The 24213-nt window shown below is 54.2% G+C and overlaps 1 protein-coding gene across 4 annotated transcripts in view; it reads left to right on the top strand.

The window, feature by feature from the left end:
* Positions 1-24213, top strand: part of FRY (FRY microtubule binding protein) — a 247779-nt gene that overhangs the window by 195897 nt on the left and 27669 nt on the right. For all 4 annotated transcript variants that reach the window (XM_075562770.1, XM_075562769.1, XM_075562768.1 and 1 more), the window contains exons 41-51: positions 601-722; positions 2141-2328; positions 4043-4137; positions 6753-7360; positions 9110-9207; positions 11152-11322; positions 12499-12639; positions 14107-14286; positions 15780-15941; positions 17312-17386; positions 22560-22730. In XM_075562770.1, coding sequence (XP_075418885.1) covers positions 601-722; positions 2141-2328; positions 4043-4137; positions 6753-7360; positions 9110-9207; positions 11152-11322; positions 12499-12639; positions 14107-14286; positions 15780-15941; positions 17312-17386; positions 22560-22730 — 2011 coding nt within the window. The remainder of the gene's footprint in view (positions 1-600; positions 723-2140; positions 2329-4042; positions 4138-6752; positions 7361-9109; positions 9208-11151; positions 11323-12498; positions 12640-14106; positions 14287-15779; positions 15942-17311; positions 17387-22559; positions 22731-24213) is intronic.

Genomic DNA, 24213 nt, shown 5'->3' with positions numbered 1-24213 from the left:
GGGCTGTGGCGCTGTTGGAGCAGAAAGCTTCATAGGCCTCCTGTGGACAGCTGGTGGCTTAGAGCTGCCACCTTGGACTCAGGAGCCCAGGGCGTGACCACTGTGCTGCCAGGGCTCCTTGACTACATTAGGGTTGGTGGATTTGGGGGTTAGGACTCCTGGTGACCCTACACGCACAACAGAAAGAAACACTGCCCTCCCTGCACCGCCCGTGCCATTGTGATGTGTGAGCCCACTGTTGCAGCCACTGCGTCCATCTATCTCGCCAGGGCCTTCCTCGGTCTCCCGGCCCCTCGTGTTGACCAAGCAAGCTGCCCTGCTCCTGACAGCATAACTAAGATGCATAGGGTGAAGTCTAGCCATCCTTGCCCCTAAGCCGCCTGCTGGTTGCACTTCTTCCAAGACAGATCTGTTTGTTCTTTGGGGGGGTCTCTGACTGTGCCCCCCCTGTAACCATTGCGGCACCAGGGAACCCCTCTGAATTGATTGGACATGGAGAAAGGGCCTCTGACCCTCAGAGTGAGAAGTGCATCCGTGGGTCTTCAAGGTCACGCAGGGTTGCGTGTCCAATGTGCCGTGTCCACTCGCCTTCTGTTCCAGGGCCTTTGGCCCCCTTTGGTGCCACGAAGACATCACGCCCAAGAACCAGAATTCCAAGAGCGCCGAGCAGCTCACCAACTTCCTGCGCCATGTGGTCTCCGTGTTTAAAGACTCCAAATCAGGTACAGACCTTGCTTCCTCAGACCCCGTTTTCAGCCTGTTTCCAAATGGCACGCTCTTCCCAGCTTGAGCGTGGCTAGGTGGCATTGAGTGGGTCCCGACGCAGTGGCACCATGTGACCGAGGGAAGCAGCCTCCAAAGGTGGCCCAAGCTGTCGTCTCTCTGGGAGCAGGTCTCCAGTGGGGTGGGGGTGGGGGTAGGAGAGGGGCTCATTCTCCCTTGCAGCTGTGGACCAAACTTGAAGTTCACAGCCAAGCGCTTCAACTACTGTGCCACCAAAGCTGTTCCCTGCGTGTACCCCAGATACCAAACCTGCTGCCATTGAATCAGAGCCAACTCCCGGCGACCCTACAGGACAGAGTGGAACTGCCCCCTACCGTTCCCAAGGCTGTCATTTTTATGGACGGCCTCCATCTCCCTCCCACGGAGCCAGTGGTGATTCCAACCAGTAACCTTGGACCCAATGGCTTTCTGGTGACAGAAGCCACCTCCATGCTGTTGGACGAGCACAAAGCCTAGCCCACGCCTCAGCCGTGCGCAGCCACGTGTTTACACTCCAGCGTCGGGTAGACGTAGACAGCCCTGCCCAAAACCCGCTGCCACAGTGTCCATTCAGACTCGTCCTTAGGACAGTGTGGCTCCCTTGTGGGAAAGCCAAGGCTGCAGGTGTTTACAGGAGCAGACAGCCTCATCTTTTCCCCTGCGGAGTGGCTGGTGGGTTTGAACTGCTGACCGTGTACTTAGTTGCCCAATGTGTTCATAACTCATGACGTCAGCAGAGCTTATCGAAGGTTCCAAACAGACAAACGAGCATCCTCACGGCCATAGAGCCAGTTCCCATTAACAGTGATCCTGTAGGACAGTAGAAACCTGCCCCTGTGGTTTCCAAGACTGTACATCTTGACAGGAGCAGAAAGCCTTGCCTTTCTCCCAAGAGCCGCTGGTGAGTTCGAATTGCTGGCCTTGTGATTAACAGACCACCTGGTCACCACTCTGCCACCAAGGCTCCTGATGAGCAGTTCACTCCTCCATCCACTCACTGCTGCCGGGTTCATCCCAACTCAGAGCGGTCCAGGAGGACAGAGTAGAGCTGCTCCTGTGGGTGCCCAGGACTGGGACTCTCTAGGGAAGCAGGCGGCCTCGCCTTCCTCCTGAGAAGCGCCTGGTGGACTGGAACTGCCGATCTTGCATTTCACAGGCCACGTGTCACCACGCTGCCACCAGGGCTCCTCTGGAATGGTTCAGAGACATCCACAAGATGTGTCACTTGGTTCTGTTTCTTACGATGATGGCATTCTGAGTCTGTGCTTCCAGCACACGGCTCTCTGACCCCTCGGTCAGATCCACGCGTGCCGGTGACTTGATGGTGCCGGCTGGAGTTTGGGGAGTGACCTGGTCTCTCTGGCCCCTCTCGACCCAGGTTTCCACCTGGAGCAGCACCTCAGCGAGGTGGCCTTACAGACGGCGCTGGCCAGTTCGTCCCGGCACTATGCCGGCCGCTCCTTCCAGATCTTTCGGGCCCTGAAGCAACCGCTGTCGGCCCACGCCCTGTCCGACCTGCTCTCGAGATTGGTGGAGGTGATCGGCGAACACGGGGACGAGATCCAGGTACTCGCGCAGTCCACCCCCCCCCCCCACATTCCTCATGGAACCCCAGCCATTTGGACGGTACAGCTGCTGACTTCCCATGGTTCTCAGAGGTGGTTGTTGTTTTTAAGATGATGTTTTACTGTGTTTGGGGTGGAGGCTGACGGGGCTCCCGGGTGTCTGTCAACACCAACCTGCACATAGGTGGTGTTCTCGGCATGCACACGCTTGCTGTGTCCCCTCTGGCCCTTCGCTCTCTGCTCCTCTAGTCCCCCGCCCGCCCGCCTCGGCTCTGATTCAGCATTTGCTGACCATTCCATCTCGCAGAGGACGTTTGCTGAGTGTCCTTACTGCTCCCCATGTCTAGCTGGGGCCTGTGGGTTGGTGGGTTGGGTTACAGCACAGATCCATGTTCCAGTCAGTGGGGTCACACGCATTTCGTGTCATGCCAAGACTGCCATCCCCTCGGGACATCCGCCCTCATTCCCCTCCCTCCCTATGTTTCTGTTTCCACTCTGGATCCTCTGACCTTTGTCCAGGCCCATGCTGCCCTTTGGATCCCCGATGATGATTCTAAGGGGTGTGTATGTTGTTGCTGTTATTGTTGTTGTTATGTGCCATTGAGTCGGTCCCTACCCTTAGCGATGCCCCTGCACAGCAGAAGAGAACACGGCCCGGTCCTGCACCATCCTCGCAAAATTGCCCGTGCCTGAGCCCGCTGTGGCAGATGGATGGTGCCAGTCCATCCTGTTGAGTCTAAATAGAGCTGGCTTTTTGAGAGGCTGTCTTCCATGTTGACGAAACCCTGCCAAGGAGGATTGCTCGAGATGACCGCTGGACATCCTCTGGCGTGATGCTCTGACATTGGGATTCTTGGACTTTTATTTTGGCGATAAGGTGGTCCACCTTGCATTGTTTGGGTTTGCGGCTCCAGCCTAGGATGCTGTAGCACGGTGTCCCTTGTCACCAGCAAGTGCCACCACGGTCTCTGCTCAGCCTTCCAAGGGAGGAGTGCTGAGGGAGCGCAGCTGCCGTGAGAATGTCCTGTGGGAGGCAGAGCCCAAAGAGCGGGGAGCTGAGCAGGTGGAAAGCCAAGGAGCTCTCCGTGAGCTGTGGGAATCAAACCCAGCCCTTCTCTGCCATGAGAAAGGTTCCTGCTTCCTCGTGACTGGGGGATGCTGTTAGAGAGGACACCCCCCTAATCACAGCTTTCCGGACCATCCACACCGTCTTTCAAAGGCTCACCACTCCCTTCAGCAAGGGGCCATGCTGGCCACCTTCAGCCTCTTCCCCTCCCTCTGGACCACGAGCTCTGAGGAGCTCAGACAGAGGGAAGTAAATCTTGCAGGCCCTTCTGCCAGCCCCTCGGCCAGCTGCCCTTGTATGCGTAGAGATCTCTCTCAGAGATGCCTGTCAGATCAGGGAAGGTGGCAATGGCTGCCTCCTTTCCCGGGACATTAGTGCCATTAGGGTCAAATCGGGTTTATTGGTTTGGTCTTCAGGAAGCTCACAGGAGTTAGCAAAACCCACACCAAACTCACTGCCACCGAGTCAATTCCGACTAATGGCGACCCTATGGGACAGGGTAGAAGAACTCCCCAGGGCTCCCAGACGGCCACAGTGTTCTCCGTAGAGCGGATGGTGGGTTCGAACCCCTGACCTTGTGGTTGGCAGCCCCGGGCACTCCCACAGGAGTGAGCAGCGCTGACGGGAGCTGGCTTCTTGTGTTTGGCAGGGCTATGTAATGGAAGCACTCCTGACCTTGGAAGCGGCCGTGGAGAACCTGTCTGACTGCCTGAAGGACAACGGTCTCCTGACGGTGTTGTCTCGGTGAGGACCCAGGCGATGGCCTTTTAACCACACTGACCAGACCAAGTCCTGGGAGATGGCTGGGCTCAGGGCCGGGGCCCAAGAACATGGCTAGGTGTGAAGACTGCTTGGAACATGAGAAAGAGATGTGATAATTTCTGAAGTCAAACAAAATCACAAGCTACAACTCAGAGACACTATAAATATATACTCCACGTATGTTTGTATCTACGTGTGTGTGTGTGTGTGTGTGTGTGTGTTGCTGTGGTGGAGTACTTGGTTCAGGTTGCGCTGCTAACTACAAAGTTATCAGTTCAAACCCAGCAGCCCCTCCAAGGGAGAAAGATGAGGCTTCCTGCTCCTGTGAAGATTCACAGCCTTGAAAGCCAATAGGGGCTGTTCTACTCTGTCCTGTAATGTCTCTGTGAGTGGAAACTGACTCGATGCCAGTGAGAAGGATGGCTGATGAATGGATGGATGGATAAGGCAAGTTTTTAAATGTCAGGAAGCTGGAGAGCAACATGCTGTCTCTAGAGAACACATGTACTAGTGAGGTCTCATTTTCTTCCTGATGTCTTTGAATACTGTTTTTCCAGGTGTTCTGTAATGATTACTCTATTTGTGCTACTGGCAACCAGACACTAAAATGAAATCTTCCTTATCTTTTTCTTAAATGCATATGTAGCAAACTCATCCAAGCACCACCCATCAAAAGAGTTAAGGTGGATGCTGACCTGGAAGGACTTCTGACCTTGAGACCTTTGGTCCGGTTTGGGTTTTCCTCCGGACGGTGTTTCAGATCACTCTCAGTCCCCTATTTAGTGTGCTGACTCCACTCATCACCCGTAAGGTTGAACCCTTCCCATTGGATCTGGTTCCACTCTCAGCTTGTTGAACTTCTTATGAAGTAGGTCATATCAATGCAGGGTGAAGCACTGGGCACAGAAGAAAGAAGAGGCTGTCAGCTCCTGTGTTACTCTGGGTGGACTAGAGAAACAAATTCATAGACACGCATATGTGTATAGAAAAGAGCTTTATAGACAAGAGCAACTGAATATTGAGAAACCATCCCAGATCAAGTCCATCAGTCCAATATTAGCCCATATGTCTGATACTAGTCTATAAAGTCCTCTTCAGACTCAGGAAACACATGCAATGACGCCAAATACAGAAAGATCACAGGCCAGTGGGTGGAAAGTCTTGTGGATCCGGTGGTGGTGGAAGCATCTCAGTGCTGGCAGAGGTCTCCACGTGACTCCTCCAGCTCCCAGGGCATGGAGTCTGTCAACAAGCATAGTGCCATGTGTCTTGACAGTAGAGCATCTCTTGGGGAGTCAGCATAGAGAGAGGGTGTCTCCGACTCCAAGGCGGAAAATCCAGGAGTTCCCAGAATCCTCAGGAGAAGGCCATGCCCACACAGAGGCCTCATTGGCTATGACCCGATTGACAGACTAGACTCCACCCCTTCACTCTTAATCCCCTAAATCCCAAATTGACACCAGATTATGTAATTGCCACTGTTCCCATAAAGATTTACAGGCTTAGAGCCCTCTGGGCAGTTCTGCTCTGCCCTGCAGGGTCACTGTGAGTTGGCATCAACACCATGGCAGCAGGTCTGGGTGCCGCTGTTGATTGGTGTCAGTTATGATGTGATTGCTGATACCACACATGCGAGAGGGTTTCAGAAGTGGGTGGAGGAATGAAAAGAAATGATCATGGAGGTTTCCCCTAACTTTTGAAAGCCCCTTCAAATAGACCTACCTAAATCTAAGGTTTATCCAACATGAAAACATATGTACACCATATATATACATGTATACACCGAGTTTTTCAGCACTCTTTTAATGCAGTTTTTTGTGGTAAAATTAGGTGCCTTGGCTGATATTTGTCGGGTCGGCTTATCCTCAAGTATATACAAGAGATATGTATCTCAAGAATGTTGGAAAATAACTCTTTATCTTTTCCGCGTGAGATGAGCGTCAGAAATCACTTTCATGCATGTTTAGAAATTTGAAATCAACTTTCTTTGACCCCGGTGTTTCCTGGCTTCCTTCCAGGTGACATTGTTCCCATTGCTGCCCTCCATGCCAACCCATTCACAAACTGTGACCATTGATATCAATCCCATCAGGAAAGGATTTTTTATTTATTTATTTTTAGGATTTGTTTTTTTATTAAACCAAAGCCCACATCCCACTTCTGTCAAGTCAGCGCCAGCCCATCACAACCCTGTGTAGGGGTTTCAAGGCTATAGATCTTTACAGCCTCATCTGTCTCCCTCAGAGCGGCTGGTGGGTTCATACCATAGACTTTGCGGCTAACAGCCCAACACTTACCCCACTCTGTCACCAGCGTTATCTCTACCCTAAAATCAAACAAAGGTCAATGAAACACCAGTCCATGTTGAGGCCAACCAAGAGTCTCTCTAGACTTCAAGTAAGCTCAAGCCATGCTGGGTTATGCTTCTGGTTGGTTTGTGTCACTCTGGTACCCCTAGCTTTCGGTTTAAGTATACAGAGCAGGAAATGAGTCCTGAAGGTCACTGTCTCCACAGCATAGTTCCCCGCCTTGCTGCCCCTCGGCTCTTCACTGGAGCATGTGGACATTCTCACGGGCGTGTTTATTTTTATACCCAGCTCTTCGTCGCCAGACCTGAGCTCCAGCACGAAGCTGACAGCAAGCAGGAAGAGCACCGGACAGCTCAACGTGAACCCCGGAACAGCCAGCGGTAACCCAACCACCGCCGAGCGCAGCCGCCACCAGAGGAGCTTCTCTGTCCCCAAGAAGTTTGGTGTCGTGGACCGCTCTTCAGACCCACCCCGAAGCGCCACGCTGGACCGAATCCAGGCGTGCACCCAGCAAGGCCTCTCCTCAAAGACCAGGAGCTCATCCTCCTTAAAGGACAGCCTGACTGACCCATCCCACGTCAACCACCCAACCAACCTGCTGGCCACCATCTTCTGGGTCACGGTGGCCTTGATGGAGTCTGACTTTGAGTTTGAGTACCTGATGGCCCTACGGCTCCTGAGCAGGCTACTGGTTCACATGCCCCTGGAGAAGATAGAGACCCGAGAAAAACTCGAGAAACTCCAGGCACAGCTCCAGTGGGCTGACTTCTCGGGGCTTCAGCAGCTGCTGCTGAAGGGGTTCACATCCCTCACCACCACAGACCTGACCCTGCAACTCTTCAGTCTGCTGACCCCTGTGTCCAAAGTGCCCATGGTGGACGCATCCCAGGCTATTGGTAAAGCCCATGGCGTCTGCTCCCTCACATGTCTGCTGGTAGTCCTGTTCCTATTCGGTGTGATGAGCCAATGTGGACCTGCTATTTTTCACCTGGAGCCCTGGTAGCACAGTGGTAAAGCTCTCAGCTGCTAACCAAATGGTCAGCAGTTCAAGCCCACCCAGCGGCTCCATGGGAGAAAATAATATTGGCCAACTCCTCCTATGATGATTACAGCTTAGCAAACCCAGAGGGGTAGTTCCATTGTGTCCTATAGGATCACTATGGGTTGGAATCAACTCAACAGCCCCCAGCAACAATGCTGCTTTTTAAATAAGTGTGCTTATACCTATGGCCTTGGAAATGGGGTCTTTTGTTTTTCCTTTTAAAATTCTATGTAATACAAATGATCATTATTCAGATCACAGGATGTATTTTAAAGCAAGCACAGAAGAGAGCATCAGTCACATGAAAACGTTAGTTATTTCTTAACACTTTCCAGATCCAATTGCAGGTGCTGTTTGTGCATTCCTGGACCTGGTATACCTACTCCTCGCTGTCTTATCTGACATTTTTCATTTGAAGAAGGGGTAATACATCCAATCTCTGACTGCTTGCACAATGGCTACGTGAATTGTTAATGTGCAAAACTGTCACACACTCGGCAGTAATAAGCACCAAGGCATGAGGCCAGAGTTCACTGGCTGTGGTGGCCATGTGTCAACTTGGCCAGGCCATCCATCTCAGTGGTCTGGCAATACATCATGATGTCGTTTGGCAGTTATGGGGACGGTCATCATCCATGTTGTGATCAGACATGACCATCCTCCATTTCCATATAACAGCCATTTTCACATAACGACCGCATCGTTGGAACCTAACCGTGTCAGTAAGAGAACTGGTAGCCAGATACTTCCTCTCTTACTTCTTAGACCCAAACTCTATTTTCTTTGACTTCCTTTTTCTCTTGGAAAAGTCTGCTGCTTGTTGCTGTAAATCAAGCCAAACCAGAAAACTAGATGTTCGGTACCATGGCCTGTGGGTCAGAATTGACCCGACAGCATTGGGTTCAGGCGTCTTCTGGTTGTTTTTTTTAATCACAGTTTTATTGACAGATATTCGTGCCCTGTGCCATTTCATGGTCTGAATAGACTAAAAAGAATTGTGGGGCCACAATCCATTGAAGAACATTTTCTTCATTTGGGTACCTCCTTATTAGCTCCCCACCTCCCAACTGCCCTTGCCGTCATCTGAAGCAACTATTCATCTAGTTATTGTCTCTCCAAATTGACTTCGGGTTTAATCCTTATGGACACAGAGCGTTGGGTCTTTCTCCCAAGGAGTCCCTGGGAACGTTCCTACCAGCAGCCTTGCAGTGAGTGATCTGACCCGTGCCTTCTTCTCGACTGTGGTTTCATAGGATACCCTGCCCACCGCAACAGTTTCCCCCCAGTTTGCCACAATAATACACCTTTCCCATCCTACCTCAAGGGTATATCAATTCTCCAACACTGTCCTAGCTCTCGTGCCACCAGGCTCTGTAGGGCGGAGAGGAGGGGAGATTCTAGAGTGGAAATCTACCTCACTGCTGCCTCTATAACTGGCTGCATCATGAATGTGTCTTTTCCCTGGGATTGCCAGTGGACCGTGTTAGAGTGCTTCAAACCGTCAGCTCTGCCAACTGCTCCCCAGAGCCCCCCAGGCTGTCGCCTCAGAATCACCACTGCTGTCTCCACACACCTCCACTCTCTCTTGTCTTTTCTCCTCCAGGGTTTCCGCTGAACGTCTTGTGTCTCCTGCCCCAGCTGATCCAGCACTTTGAGAATCCCAACCAGTTCTGTAAGGACGTGGCAGAGAGGATCGCTCAGGTAAGGATCACAGCTCCGCCCACAGATGGGTCAACACTGGCCTCCAGGAAGGCTCGGGGCTCACTGGAAGTACCTTGGCCCAGTGAGAGTTACTGTTTCCACAAAATTCTGGAAATAATAACTGATAGCAGTAGTGGCTCGCTGTCTGAACCTTTGACTACAGATCGAAAGGTGGACAGATGAAACTCACCAGGGGAGAGGCACCTGACAGCCTGCTCCCACAAAAATTATGGCCACGGGAACCCTGTGGGACAGCTTTACTCTGCCCCATGAGTCGGAACCAACTAGATGGCAGTGGGCTTTCACTTATCAGTGGTAATGTACAAGAGTAAGTCTAAATTGATGGCTACACACACACAGACATGCCTGAGGTGTCGACAGGATCGAGTATCAGAAGACCAGAAACAAACAATTGTATCAATGTGAAGGAGAGGGGTCAGAGTGGAGACCCAAAGGCCATCTGTTGGTAATTGGACATCCCTCACAGAAAGGACACACAGAAAGGAAATTCATTCAGGGTGCAGCATAGCGCTGACAAACACATAATATTCCTCAGGTTCTTTAATGCCCTCCCACTATCATGACCCCAGTTGGACCCTACAAATCCTGCTAAACCAGAGCATGTACATTGGTACAAGTAAGAGCTGTTGATACACAGAATCCAGGACAAATAAACCCCTCAGAAACAGTAATGGGATTAGCAATTCCATGAGGGTTCAGGGAGGGAGTAAGGGGGAGCTGATAGCAATGATGGACGTATAACCCCCCTGGAGGGGGATAAATAATAGGTAGGAAAGTGGGTGAAGGGATACAGCTATCAGTGTAAGATATATATAGATATATAATTTATTAAGGGTTCACAAGGGTGGTAGAGTGGGTAGGGAAGGGAAAAAGAGGAGCTGGTATCAAAGAGCTCAGGTAGAAAGATAATGTTTTGAAAATGATGGCAACATATGTACAAGTTTGCTTGATATAATTGATTTATGGATTGTTATAATATCTGTAAGTGCCTCCAATAAAATGATTTAATATTTTAAAAAATGATTGCTACACAATCACTGAAAATGTTACTAAACAAAAATACCAAAATGTGGAGCTGCCAGGGCTCAACTGGGGCTCCAGGGTGGTCTGTATACTTCTGAAGGTGGAGTTTCGCCAAAAAGGCAACAAGGGCATCCTCCACATACTCCAGTCCTGCTCCTCTTAAACACTCTTTGAGTTTGAGGGATGAGAACAAGTCTGAAGAGGCAAGATCCAGATAGAGAGAGAAGGGGTGACGTCTCCCAACAGAATTCTCGTAGGACAGCCCTTGCTACCCTCAGAGAAGGGGCGTGTGTGTTGGTGTGATGGGGAGGGGGCATCCTCAGTGCACTGTTCCTGGACTGTGTCTGACGGATGCTGTTTTCCACATTTTAACTAGAGACCTCTGCTTCCTAATAAGTTCCCATGCGCCTCTTGTGTCCTTCAAGAAGTCGATCACTCGTATCCCTTCAGAGTCCCCCGAAAGAGTCACCACCGCCTCCTAAGCTGACGTCTCTTCCTTGACCTGAAGTGGCTGGAAGATCCCCTCGGCAGCCACTCTCAACTGAAGCTTTTGTCTGTGGAGGCACTCTACTGAGACCCAGACAAGTGGCCCAGAGAGAGACCTGGTCCGCAGCTGTCCACGGAGCTCCGGGACAGGTTGAGGCCCGCTTCGCTTAGGGGACGCCCGTTCCCCTGTGAACTCCACCCCAAGGGGCCATGCGTAGTGGCTCAGCCTCACACGACGGGGCTGCTGATCCCAAGGGTCGTCTTGGGTCCCGTGATGCGGACGCAGGTGGAGGTGACTGGTGGGAGCGGTGCTCTGACCCCTGAAAACAGAGGGACGGACGCTCCCATCGGCCCAGGCTCGCCTTGTGCTGCGCCCAGCTCTGTGATCCCTAAGGGATGCTCTCTTCTCACAAGGTTTGCCTGGAGGAGAAGAACCCCAAGCTTTCGAATCTCGCGCACGTGATGACACTGTACAAAACGCACAGCTACACGCGGGACTGTGCCACGTGGGTCAGCGTGGTCTGTCGCTACCTCCACGAAGCGTATGCTGACATCACCTTGAGCATGGTGACCTACCTGGCAGAGGTAAGCTCGTCTGGGAAGGAGCCCGCCCCAGGGGCGCAGCGGTTAAGCATTTGGCCTTGAAATGAAGTCATTCTCTACACCTGCCCGCTGCACTGAGGGAGAGAGGAGGCAGTCGCCTGGCATAGAGACGACAGCCTTACACACCCACAGGGGCAGTTCGCTCTCCTCTAGGCCTGCGATGCGTGGGGATTTGACTAGAAGGCAATTGGGTTTTGCTTTTTGGGCAGGTAACACACATTCACATCAAGATTGGCATCATCTCGTAGATAGCCGACAAATGTCCTTCCTGTGTTGGTTAATGTTCTCCGCTCCTCTTTAATTTCCTTAAAATGTCATTTCTCTGTTGACCACAGGACATTTTGCATGCAATTTACGTAAATGGTGGGTCTGTGCGCCTGGAGTCCAGCGTCTGCATTGCTGGCAGGAGTTTGGTTTTTATTTTGTTATTGCTGTTGGTTTGAGTTGTTTTGTTTTTAGGGGGGGGGGCGTTGTTTACCATCATAATTAACACCCATTTAGCCTTGGGAGCTGCTGGTGATGCTGTAGGTTACAGAAGCTGAGCTGCCAACCACTCGGTCAGTAGCTCCAACCGGCCAGCTGCTCGGCAGGAGGAGACAGGCTCCTACTCCCATAAAGAGTTCCAGCCTCAGAAGCCCACAGGGGCATTTCTAGCCCATCCTGCCGGGTCGTCAGGAGTCTGAATCGACTCGATGGCAGTGAGCGTGGTGTGGGCTTCAGGCTTATTTTGTTGTGTCTCGAAACACAGGTTTTGTGTTGATATAGTCAGACCTACCTGCCCACATGGCATTGGACCATAGCTTCATTTCTTCAGCAGTTCAGATTTTATTTTTCTGCCTGAGGAAGTACAGAGACCCAGTGGCACAGTGATTAAGCACTCGGCTGCCAACCGAAAGGTGGGCAGTTCAAAAGCACCAGCCATGCGGAGGGATGGGAGGAAGTCCTGGCACTCTGCTCCCATAAACACCATGGCCTGGGAGACCCTGCGGGGAATTCTCCTTAGTCACGTGCCTTGGACTCCACTCCACGACACCCAACGGTCGCAGCATAGGGAGACTGGGACCATAAAGGCCTCAAAGACCCAGGTCTTCCATGCCTGGGCCTGGGGTCAGCTTGTTGGTCCTGTGTCTCGTGCCCCTCCCCTCCCGCCGGCCACAGCTGCTGGAGAAGGGCCTCCCCAGCATGCAGCAGTCCCTGCTGCAGGTCATCTACAGCCTGCTCAGCTACGTGGACCTGTCCTCCATCCCTGGGAAGCAGCTGAACGTGGAGGTTCTGAAGACCATCGAGAAGTACGTGCAGGTGAGCAGCCGGAGGCTCCCCTCCCAAACCTGCGTGTCTCTGGACAGAGGGGACCTTCGCACGCAGAACAGGCCAGTATTCACCTGTGCATCCTCGCAGCCAGGTGGGCCACTGCAGGTGGGCCGGCATGGGGGTGGGTGGGGTTAGGGCATTGGCATCCACAGCCCAGAGGGCCAGGGTTTACATTGCAGTCTGGAGGCAGTGTCTCCCCTGAGGGACACCCGTAGTTGGTTTGTGCTTCAGGTCTTCCACTGATTAGGTAAGGCCCACCCACGTTTTCCAGGGGCGTCTCCTTCACGTACAGTCCGCTGGCTGCAGATGTTCGCTGTGCCTGCAAAAGACCTAGACAAGCGGTTAAATGACCGGACACAGCCGCCTCGGCAAGGCGTCTTGGCGGCACAGTGGGCCCAACTTCAGCCTGCTGACATTCAGGCTGGAGGTTCAAACCACCAGCCGCCCCTAGGGAGAAAGATAAGGTGCCGCCTGCATGGGTTTTACCATCATGGAAGCCTGAGAGGGCAGCTCTCAGCCACACAGCAGACAGGCCGATGAGGGGAACTGTACCCCCGGAGGCCCTCGCTCCTCAGAACCGTCAGCCACATAAGATGGAAGGAGCAGACTTTGCCCAGGGGGGAGCCCTGGTGGCATGGCATGGGGCTGCTGCCCACAGGGTCAGCCGTTTGAGCCCACCAGGCACCCCACGGGAGGAAGATGAGGTTTTCTGCTCCGGTACAGACTTAGACACCTCAGAGGCCCACCAGGGCAGGTCTTCCCACTCTGTGAGGTCACAGGGACTCAGGATCGCCTCGGGGGCCGTGAGCTGAATGCTCAGTTGGCAGGAAGGCCTAGCAAAGAAAGACAGATGGAAACAGAGCACTGGGGAGCATGTGGGGAGAGAGCTGCATGTTTCAGGAATTTCCACTAATGCCCCAAACTGAAAAGTGCCTGATGGGCAGAGAGAACCGTGGGTTCTGTCAGCTGAGAGAGAGAGAGAGAGAGAGAGAGAGAGAGAGAGAGAGAGAGAGAGAGAGAGAGAGAGAGAGAGAGACCCAGTGGGGCCTTCGCTCAGAGGCAATTAGGAGGCCGCATCAAATGCAGGGCCTTGTTTTGTTTTCTTTCCAAATCAAGGAAGCGCCTCATCGGCCAAATGGTACCTCATAATTGGAAACTTCGCTGGCTTCACACACAAGGCGGGTCCTTTTACAAACCTGCTGTATACACGGCTTTCCATTCCCTAACTGGTCTGGCAGCTGCCCCACGGCGGCCCGTCCTGTAGGCTCACTGTGAGTGGGTCGACTGGACGGCGTGCGTGGGGTTTGGTGTCTCCCACGTGCTGCTCTGTGGTGTGTGGCTCAGTGGTCGTAGCACGTGCTCCCATTGATGGGGGAATTTCCTGGCTGCTCGAAGGAGACCCAGGGGCCAATGCCGTTAAGCCTAAGCTCTGTTCCCCTCGGGCTGTCTCCCCAGAGCGTCCACTGGAGAGAGGCGCTGAGCATCCTGAAGCTGGTGGTCTCCCGGTCGGCCAGCCTCGTCCTGCCTTCTCACCAGCACGGCGACCTTTCCAAGCCAGACCTCCACCGGGTGTGGGCCAGCGCCTCCAAGGAGCTGCCCGGCAAAACCTTGCACTTCCGCTTCGACATCTCAGAGGTGCGCGACTGGCGTCTGGATGGTCTCGGGTGGGGGAGTGGGGGGGGCGTGCTTGGGCGAGAATGGGCAGGGACAAAGGCTACAAGCAAGTGTCTGGAGCCAGCAAAGCCTCGCTCCTTTCCCAGGCTTTTACACTGCTCCTGAGGCCTAGGCCAGAGTCCCTGGGGGATCAAGTAGTGGGTTACGTGTCGGGCTGCTTGCTGGGGTTACAACCTGGGAACCCCACAGGTGGGGCTGTTCCCCTTGGAGACTGGAGTCAGCAGCCAGAGGAACAGGTTTGAGGGGGGCAGCAGTGTCTGCTTTGGGAGTAGTGTGAACGGTTAATGGCTGGGCTGGAACTGAAAGAGGAGAGATCTCAGCTCTACCCAGAGGTGCCCTGGAAGAAAGTCCTGGTGATCTTCCAAGAAGTCAGCCCCTGAGAGCCTGCGGCATCCCATTCCACCCAAGAGTCAGACTCGGCCAGAAGGCAGCAGCTGGTCCTAGAACCCAATCCCCTTGCTGCCTAGCAGCTCTGACTCGGGGCGACTCTACAGGGCGGGGCAGAGCTTAACAGAGCAGGGTATCACTGCTTTCTCCGCAGAGAGGCTGGTGGGTTTGAACCGCTGGCCCTTTGGTTAGCAGCCTAGCACTTAACCAGTGCTCCTGACAGGCACTGCTGATCCTTAATCCTTTCAGATGAAGGCAGGAGAATGCTTTGCTCCCAAGGCTCTCTCAGCCCCGGGTCCACCGAGCACTGTGCTCTGGGTGCTGCTCGGCGATTTCCAACGCCTACTGGAGAACAGGCAGTGAGGTTTGTTTCCGGCCTCCTGAGAGGCTGGAGCCGCAAACGTCATCAGAGCGAGCGTCGATGATCGGGACAATGAGCCCGCTGGTGGCACTGAGCTCCTCTGATGGTTGTTTGTTTAATCAAAAGCAACAGCAATTGTTGCTTGGATCGAAGATTCTGCAGCAGAATCCTGATCCAGCGGGTGGGGTGGGGGAGCCACATGGGGAACAGAGTAGAAAATTCTCAATGGAACCCAGACTTCTGGCACCACTGACAATGGATGAGCTGAAGGGATTGCTGTGAGATCATCATCTTTCACCTTGAGCCAAAATGACCCCCCAAAAGTCATCTTTGAAACCCAAAGCCAGCTGGTGTTCCGTTAGCTGAGCACGTCCACTCTGAGCACCTTGCTCGTTGGAAGAAGTGTCGCCCTGAGATCAACTTGACAAGGCGAATGGAGGGTGGGGGCAGAGCTGGGGTGGGAGGGGGGCAGAGAGTTCAAGATGGCAGGAGACGTCGAGGACTGAAGCCCCTCGGGAAGAACAGGACCCACGTCACCGAGCTGTATGCGTAGACCTTGTTGGAATGGGGTGGTGTTAGCTGTGTCGGCTTCCACCCAAATGGCACCTTGAAGGTGCCCTGGGTACATCGGGGTTGAGTGGCTGCCGACAGCACAGAGCCTTGAAGGGGTCCAAAGGTCATGTGCTCTGTGTCCTCTCTCCTCCAGACCCCCATCATCGGCCGGCGCTACAATGAGCTGCAGGCTTCCTCCGGCCGGGATGGGAAGCCTAGGGCCATGGCCGTGCCCCGGAGCACGTCCTCCACCTCGTCAGGATCCAACTCCAACATCCTGGTCCCCGTGAGCTGGAAGAGGCCTCAGCATTCTCAGGTACAGGGTCCCAGGCTCCAGGGAAACTCCTGGGGAAGGATTTGAGGCGGAGAGTCCTGGGCGTGCAGTGGGCTACGAGTTGGGCTACAAACCCCAAAGTCAGCAGTTTGATTCCTGCAGCTGCACCAGGGGAGAAAGACGAGGCTTTCTGCTCCGATGTACAGCCTCAGAAACCCGCAGGGGCGGTTCCACTCTGTCCTGTGGGACTGCTGTGAGGCAAGACCAACTCAATGGTGCTGAGCTGTTTGGAACTTTGACCCTGTCCACTAAGAGTTGGACTGCTAGACACAAGGTCGGTGATTAGGGAGAAAGGCAGGGCTGACTGCTCCGGGAAAGATTTGCAGATGACTGTGTAATGGCAGTGCATTGGTTCTTCTGTGTGCTTACTGAGCCCAGAGGTGGAATCCCCGCCTTCCACACAAGAGAACCCAGTTCAGTTCCCGGCCAGGGCAGCTCATGTGCACTATCTGCTTCTGGAGGCCGCTGGTTTCAGCAGAGCTTCCAGGCTGAGAAGGACGGTCTAGGAAGAAAGGCTGAAGGGCTCCTCCTAAAAACCGGCCACTGACAGTCCTCTGGGTTCCAGTGGTCTGATCCACCCTCAGTCGTGGGCATGGCTGGGGGCCCGGATGCCAGCTCAGCAGGGCAATGACAACAGCACTGTGTACCGAGACAGGGCTGTCCCCACCCCTGTGGGGCGTGGTCTTGGCACCCACACGTCCCTCTGAAGAACCTAGGGATTGCTATTGACCCTGGTGGCATGGCGGTTAAGTGCTGGCTGTTAAGTGAGAGCCCAGCAGTCGCTCAGGAAGCAGAGGCTGCGGCAGTCAGCTTCTGTGAAGACTGACGGCCTTACAGACCTCGTGAGGCCACTCTCTCGGGTCCTCCTGGATGGCACAAGTTGTGGCAGGCCCGGCACTGCGGTGGGTTTGGTTTGGTTTAGTTTGGTTTGGTTTGGTTTGGTGGAGAGCAAGGGAGAGAGAGCCCGTCCAACAGAAGTCGGAGGGGGCTTCAGAAAGTTCACAGACCACGGGAATTGGAAGGTCATGGGATTTTTTTCCCATGACCTCGTCTCCTGTGAGTCTTGTTGGAGAGGTTGTAAGCCCCCTTCAAAAAACAGTCACCTTAGATGGTTGATCCTGAGGTCCTGGCTTCTGCGCCCCAGTCTTGAGTGCCCACTGTTTATCACTGTGACACGCACTCGGCGTGAAGCGCTTTAAAGGGCTCGTCTGCTGCCGGGGGGCAGGAGGCTGCTTCTCCCTCAATGCCGAGCCACCACGTGGGACATCCATGCCGGGGACGTGACTTCAGAGGGGAGGGGGTGTCCTGGTCCCGAACCCCGTGACTCACACCTGCCTGTGTTCCCCTTTCAGAAGAGGACGAAAGAGAAGCTGGTGCATGTCCTCTCCCTGTGTGGACAGGAAGTCGGATTAAGCAAAAACCCGTCCGTGAGTTTCCCTGAGGAGCACTGTCTGGGGGGCTGGGGGGCCTTGTCGTCCATCTCGCCTCAGGTTCGGGACCTGGAGCTTCGAGTCCAGCCCTGACGCCCTGTGTGCGCAGTGCCCCTCGTGGTCGCTCATGCTCCACGCACTGTACGTGTCCCTCTCACGTGAATCAGGGACCACGGATGAGTGATGTCCATGACCCTGGCTGAGTGTATGCCCGGGTTGCCCTGCACTTGATCCTGGACAATGGATGTACAACAGGACAAAAACAGGGGGGAGGCTGGGGAGGCCCCTGTCACTCTTTCTCTGAGAAGAAAACAGGAGCCCATGGTGTTTAGCAGCGCTGGGAGCCGATAGGGAAGCTCTGCCTCCCACTGTAGTGCCCGCTGTCAGGCGATTGGCCCATGAGGAAGCTCGCCTCTCAGGTAGTGCCCGCTGTAGGTTGGTTGCTGCATCTGTGGTGGTGTTGACGAAGCAGAGGGCATGAGGAGGCAGGGGCAGGCAGAGTCTCCCAGCCCACCGAGGACAGAAGCAGGCTGGAGGCAACCATGGCCAGTGAGGAGCCAAATGGATCGTCATGGCTCTGGCCGCGCTCCCCAGCCCTGGCCTGTCCGCCCTCTGCTGCGACCCTTCCAGCTGGACGGTACGCCTTGTGCCTCTGCCGAAAGATGAGCAGCAGCCTCCGTGGGAGTGTCAGTCTCTCGTCTCTTGGTGTCCAGTTGAGAGACCAGGGGGTTCAAGGAGCCCTGCGTGCAGAGTGGTCAAGCACTCAGCTGCTGTCCAGAAGGTTGGGGGTTCAAAGACCTAGCAATCTGCTCCCGTGATGATAGTGACCCAGAAACCCTGTGAAGCAAAGGACATCAGCAGACACTTCACCGAAGAAGACGCTGAAGTGCAAACCCTGAGGAGATGCTCGTGGTGTAGAGAGAACCAAGGGGAAGCAGAGTAGAGCAGGTGCTGGCGGGGCTCTGGGCAGACCGGCACCCTTGCACACTGGACAACCTCCGGGCCAGCAGGATGGTGCACCCACTACAGGAAATGGGGCGTTACCTTCCTCAAGAAGCTAGAAGGAGAAATGCCATCCGGCCCAGCAGTTCATTCCGAAGGATGTCCCCTAAAGACACCAGAGCCCTGCCAGGAATCAATAAGTGCACACCATGATCACCACAGCATCGCTCACAGGGACAAAATGATAGTGGGCTGGGGGGAGGAATCCAAGTGCCCATCACGGGAAGATGATGGACAGACACGGAGGATGGATAAACAGACATGGAGGAGTAGATGGACAGACATGGATGACGGATGGACAGACATGGAGGATGGATGGACAGACATGGAGGACGGATGGGCAGACATGGAGGAATAGATAGACAGGAAGGATTAGATGAACAGACATGGAGGGCGGATGGACAGACATGGAGGACAGATGAACAGACATGGAGGATAGACATGGAGGAATAGATGAACAGACACGGAGGATGGATGGACAGATATGGATGCTGGATGGACAGACATGGAGGACGGACAGACACACATGGAAGACGGATGAACAGACATGGAGGATAGATAGACATGAAGGATTAGATGAACAGACATGGATGACAGATGGACAGACATGGAGGACGGGTGGACAGTCATGGCGGACGGATGGACAGACATGGCAGACAGATGGACAGACATGGAGGATGGATGGACAGACAAGGAGGACAGATAGACATGGAGGAATAGATGAACAGACACGGAAGATGGATGGACAGACATGGAGGACGGATGGACACAGGAGCCATAACAATGGACTCAAATATAAGAACAATTGTGAGGGAGGCGCAGAAGCAGGCAGTGTTTCCTCTGTTGTCCAGAGGGTCACTGTGAGTCGGAACTGATTCGAGGGCACCTAGCAACAACCACAAAGACAATGTCCTACAGCCTAGCCTGCTGAGCAGTGTCCAGGGTGGGAAACGATTGTGAGCAGCCACCTAAGAAGCAACTATTGAGCTCTTCCTACCTGGAGCGAGAGAATGAAGAAAAATAAGTACTCAAGGAAGTAATTAGTCCAAAGAACCACAATCTCCTCCAACCAGAGACCAGAGGAACTAGATGGTGCCAGCTACCGCTACCAAGAGACCACAGGGGAAGCTCTCGGGAAGAGGCTAGAGGGACCCTTGAGACCTTGAAATGGAGGACACTGTTCCAAGCCACCTTTGTGTGCAACGATCTGTCAGACAATGGGCTATAAAGCAACAACAGTGCCCCAGACGAGCATGCTCCTCAGAACACGGAGCTCCCAGGAAGCAGCGGGATGATGTTGACCCAAAACCAATGAGGAGACGACAGGGAGGGACACATTCCATTGTCGCATTCCCGTTCTTACAAATGGTGACCCACTCTTGTTACGCTGCGATCCTGATCAACCGTGCCTATGAGGAAGACTAATATGGAGATTGAAGAAACAGGGAACCCCCAGGAGGAAGCCTCGGGAGGCTGCGGCACATTGTGGGGATTGAAACCAATGTCCAGGAACAGTTTGATTATGGAAACTAATTTCCTATGTAAGCTTTCCCCTAAAGCACAATAGCGTGGATTTTTAAAGGAGGCAGTGGGCGAACGAAAGAAGACTCAGCAGAACAATTCTACTTTCCTGTAGGGTTGCCATGAGTCGGGTTTTTTCAGTCAGTTCAGATTTGGTTTTGGTTTTGTTTTAATCTCCTCATTTGCAGTCTCTGTGTAAAACTCTGTGTTGGGCTCCTAGCCCCAAGATCAGCAGTTCAAATCCACCAGCCGCTCCTCTGGAGAACAGTGAGGCAGTCTGTTTCCATCAAAATGACAGGCACTATGTGAATCTGGGCACACTAGAAAAGCAAATTCATAGACACTCAACTGTGAATAAGAAAGAGGTTTATATACAAGAGCAGTTGGATATTGAGAAAACATCCCAGCCCAGTCCAGATCAAGTCCCTAAGTCCAATATTACCTCATATGTCTGATATCAACTATAAAGTCCTCTGAAGACTCACAAAATACATACAATAATGCTGAATGCAGGAGGATCACAGGCCAGTGAGTGGGAAGTCTTGTGAATCAGTGGCATTATAAGCGTCTCAGCCCTGGCAGGTGTCTCGACGCGGCTTCTCCAGCTCCAGAGGTCTGATTGCATGAGGGTCGGTCCATGTGGCTTCTCCACCTCCCAGGCTGTAGGGTATCTCCAAGGGAGTGAGCAGAGAGAGTGTGTGTCTCCCTCCTCCAAGGAGGAAATACAGGAGTTCCCAGAATCCTCAGGAGAAGGCCACACCCACACAGAGGCCTCATTGGCTATGACCCGGTGGACATTCTAGACTCCACCCCTTCACTCGTAATCCTCTCAAGTCCCAACTGGACACCAGATGTTGTAACTACCACGGGCACCGAAGCCCACAAGGGCCGTTCTGCTCTGGTCTGTAGGTTCAGGAGGAGTTTGAGTCGACTGGACAGCAGCAGACAGGTGCCATGCACTGCAGCCTTCAGGACGGATGACAACTCAGATGTGAGGAAGACCAAACTCCTCACAATGGACAGTAGGTGTCATCCTGCTAAGGGATGAAAGGTTGAAGTCGTCAAGGATTTCTTGCCTGTGGATCCACAATCAACGCTCATGGAAGAAGCAGTGGACATCGCACTGGGCACATCGCTGCCCAAGCCCTCTGTAGAGTGTTGAAAAGTACAGATGCTGCACCTCGCCCAAGCCATGGGTCCGTGGAAGCTGAGCATTAACACCGAAGAAGAGCCATGGTGCTGGGGAAGAACATCGGAAGAACCGTGGACTGCAAGAGGACAAACAGATGTGCCTTGGAAGAAGTATGAGCCAGAGTGCTCCTAGGAGGGAAGGACAGGGAGACTTGGTCTCACAGACTTGGGGCGTGTTGTCAAGAGAGGCCAGTCCCTGCAGAAGGGCATCGTGCTTGGTAAAGCGGAGGGGCAGCAGGAAAGAGGAAGGTCCTCAAGGCGATGGACGGACGCCCTGGCTGTGGCCATGGCTGGGCTCAAGCACGGAAACGATTGTGAGCATGGCTCTGAGCGGGCCGTGTTTCCTTCTCTCCTGCACGGGGGTCGCCGGGAGCCGGAACCCACTGGGCAGCACCTAGCAACACCATCCACATGCTCCGCCCAGGCTGGGTGACAAAGCTGCGGGTCCTTTTGTGACTTCAGGTTTCCAAGATGCTCGGTTCGAATGGACCGCGAGAAAGAGTGCAGTGCACCGCAGCGCCCCTCTCAGAACATGATCTCGGGGTTTCACGGGGAGCAGGTGGCGGTACTGCTGTGGCTGCTTGGGCGGGCAGAGTCCGTTTGTAAATTGTATCGTTGTTTGAGTCAGACGCCCTGGAAGCCACACTGGCTACTGCTTAATGACCTCTCCTCTCCTTTTTTAAAAAAAATGTTTTATTGAGGCGCAAATTCTGTGCTGCAAAACCTAGGTATTTTAGTAAGCTTACCTACCATACTGTGAAGCCATCACCCCAACCCAGGTCTTGGGACAGCCCGACCTTTCTCTTACTCTGCACCCAGTGCCTGGGCTGCCTCTGAAGGGGTTAACCGTGCTGGCGCTGACAGCTCATTCCGCACGAGCCTTTGTGTGGGTGTCCTGTTAGAGGAACTCCCGGAGGGCATTGCGAGTGTGCTTGGACCGCATTCACCCCCTTGGCACAGACCATGTGTGTGCGTGTGTGTGTACATGAAGGCATGCATCAGTGTTTCCTACACACACTCACAAACCCACTTACCAATGTACATACCCACGCGCGCATCCACACACACACTCACAGATACACTCACAACCACACACTCACACACCCCATACTTATACCCCCAAACACCCACAGACCTACACTCACAACCACAAATAGACATACACTCACGGAGACACACACACACACACAGCCCGACACTTAATCTGGGAGCCCCTCACCCCCACCCCCCAGACAGCCCCGTCCCCAGGCATCTTCCCGCGGCCACGCGGGCCACGCTCTGTTGCCGGGCGGGCGGGCGGGCTCTGAGTCTGAAGGCACCTGTCCAACACAAATAAGAGAAGAGCATGCTAAAAATACACCCGTGAGGAATGAGGTGTGTGCTGGGGCCGGCACCCAGGGCCAGCAAGCACCCGAGCAGCCCAACGCTGAGCCGAGCCTCTGGCCCACCCGCGCAGGTCATCTTCTCGTCCTGCGGGGACTCGGACCTGCCGGAGCACCAGGCCAGCCTGGTGTCCTCCGAGGACGGTGCCAGGGAGCCGGAGAACATGGAGGACACCAACAGTGAGCAGCAGTTCCGTGTCTTCAGGGACTTCGACTTCCTGGACGTGGAGCTGGAGGATGGCGAGGTAGCGTAGTCTCTCCCAGCGGCCGAGCACGGCCACCCTGCCCACGTCCCCCTCCCACCCTGCTAAGGAGGGGGTCTCTGGTGGGGGCCTGCGAGCGTGGGAAAGCTTCCTGCCCTATTTGGAAACCCGCTGAGCCCAAGTGCAGCAGGGTGGTGCTGGCAGGAGGTACCACGCCCTTCCTGCCCAGACTCACAGGCCCAGCTGCCAGACTGTCCCAGTGGCACGGTGGGACGGTCCTTAGAATGACCGCTCCAAGTCCGTGTGTGTGTGTGTGTGTGTGTGTGTGTGTGTGTGTGTGTGTGTCTCCCAGAGGTAAACTTAGAAGTTTCACAAGAATGTTCAAGTTGGAGCCTGTTGGTCGGGTCCCCGGAAAACAACAACGGGAGGCATTTGGTGGTTGTGACCAGGCAGCTGCTCCTACCCCCAAGGCCCCGGAGCTGCATCTGCATGCGTGCTTGGACAGGAACCCAGAGCCCGGGTCTCCCCCACCTCTGGCACGGCCTCTGATGGGACTGGGGTGCTTTAAGTAGAGAGAGGCACGTGAGCTCCTGCCCCGGGGTCAGCAGCCAGCCCCCCAGACACCTGGAGCAGCAAAATGCAAGTCTCAGCAAGTCCAAGCAGAGCTCTTGTTTGACTCTGGGTCCTGAGAGGGAGGCTCCCAGTGGTGAGCCACGTCCTTGGGGAATGGGGTAGGGAGGAGGGCCACCCGCCCACCCCACCCCTCACCACCATTTGAGCTCAGTAAGGACAGAGAGGAGCCCTGGTCTCATGGCCGTTCAAACCCACCAGCCGCTTTCTACTCCCGTAAAGAGGTCTGGACTCCGACAGCCACAGGGGCAGTTTGACCGTGTCCTGTCGGGTTGCTGTCGGTCAGAATCGACCCTTTGGCAGTGAGAAGTGAGATGGAACGAGCAGACCGGGTGCCTTTGAATCGGCTCCAGGCCCTGACAACCGCGAGGGTGCCAGAGTAGGACTGTGTTCACGAGAGTTGTCAATGGCTGTTCTTCTGGAAGTAGACCGCCAGGCCTTTCCGGGGAGGCCCCTCAGGGAAGACTCCATCTTTTCACCGCACGGAGGGAGCCTGGCCCTGGTATTACTCAGCACATCAGGTCATGTGTCCCCAAGCGTTCTCTGTTCCTAAGACAGAAGAACCCTGGCAGTAGAGGCTCACACACTTCAAACCCACCACCCGCCCCGGGGGAGAGAGGTGAGGCTGTCAGCTCCCGTAAAGACGGACAGCCTCGGAGACCCCGACAGGGCCACTCTGATTCAGAGTGGACGCGGTCGTATGGACAGGATGCAGTCCAGCTTGCCGCTAGCCGAGAGGTCGGAGGGTTGAGTCTGCACAGATGCGCCTTGAAGAAAGGCCTGGCACTCTGCTTCTGAAACATCAGCATGTGGCTGAGGGTGGAATAAGAGCACCTGCTGGGGGCCTTGTGAAATGGGGGGGACATAGATCCCCACCCAAAAACACTGAGCCTGT

The sequence above is a fragment of the Tenrec ecaudatus genome, chromosome 11, assembly GCF_050624435.1.
Source record: "Tenrec ecaudatus isolate mTenEca1 chromosome 11, mTenEca1.hap1, whole genome shotgun sequence".
NCBI classification, from domain to species: domain Eukaryota; kingdom Metazoa; phylum Chordata; class Mammalia; order Afrosoricida; family Tenrecidae; genus Tenrec; species Tenrec ecaudatus.
Note: the sequence above shows the minus strand (reverse complement) of the source record. Positions and strands in the feature narration are given on the sequence as shown.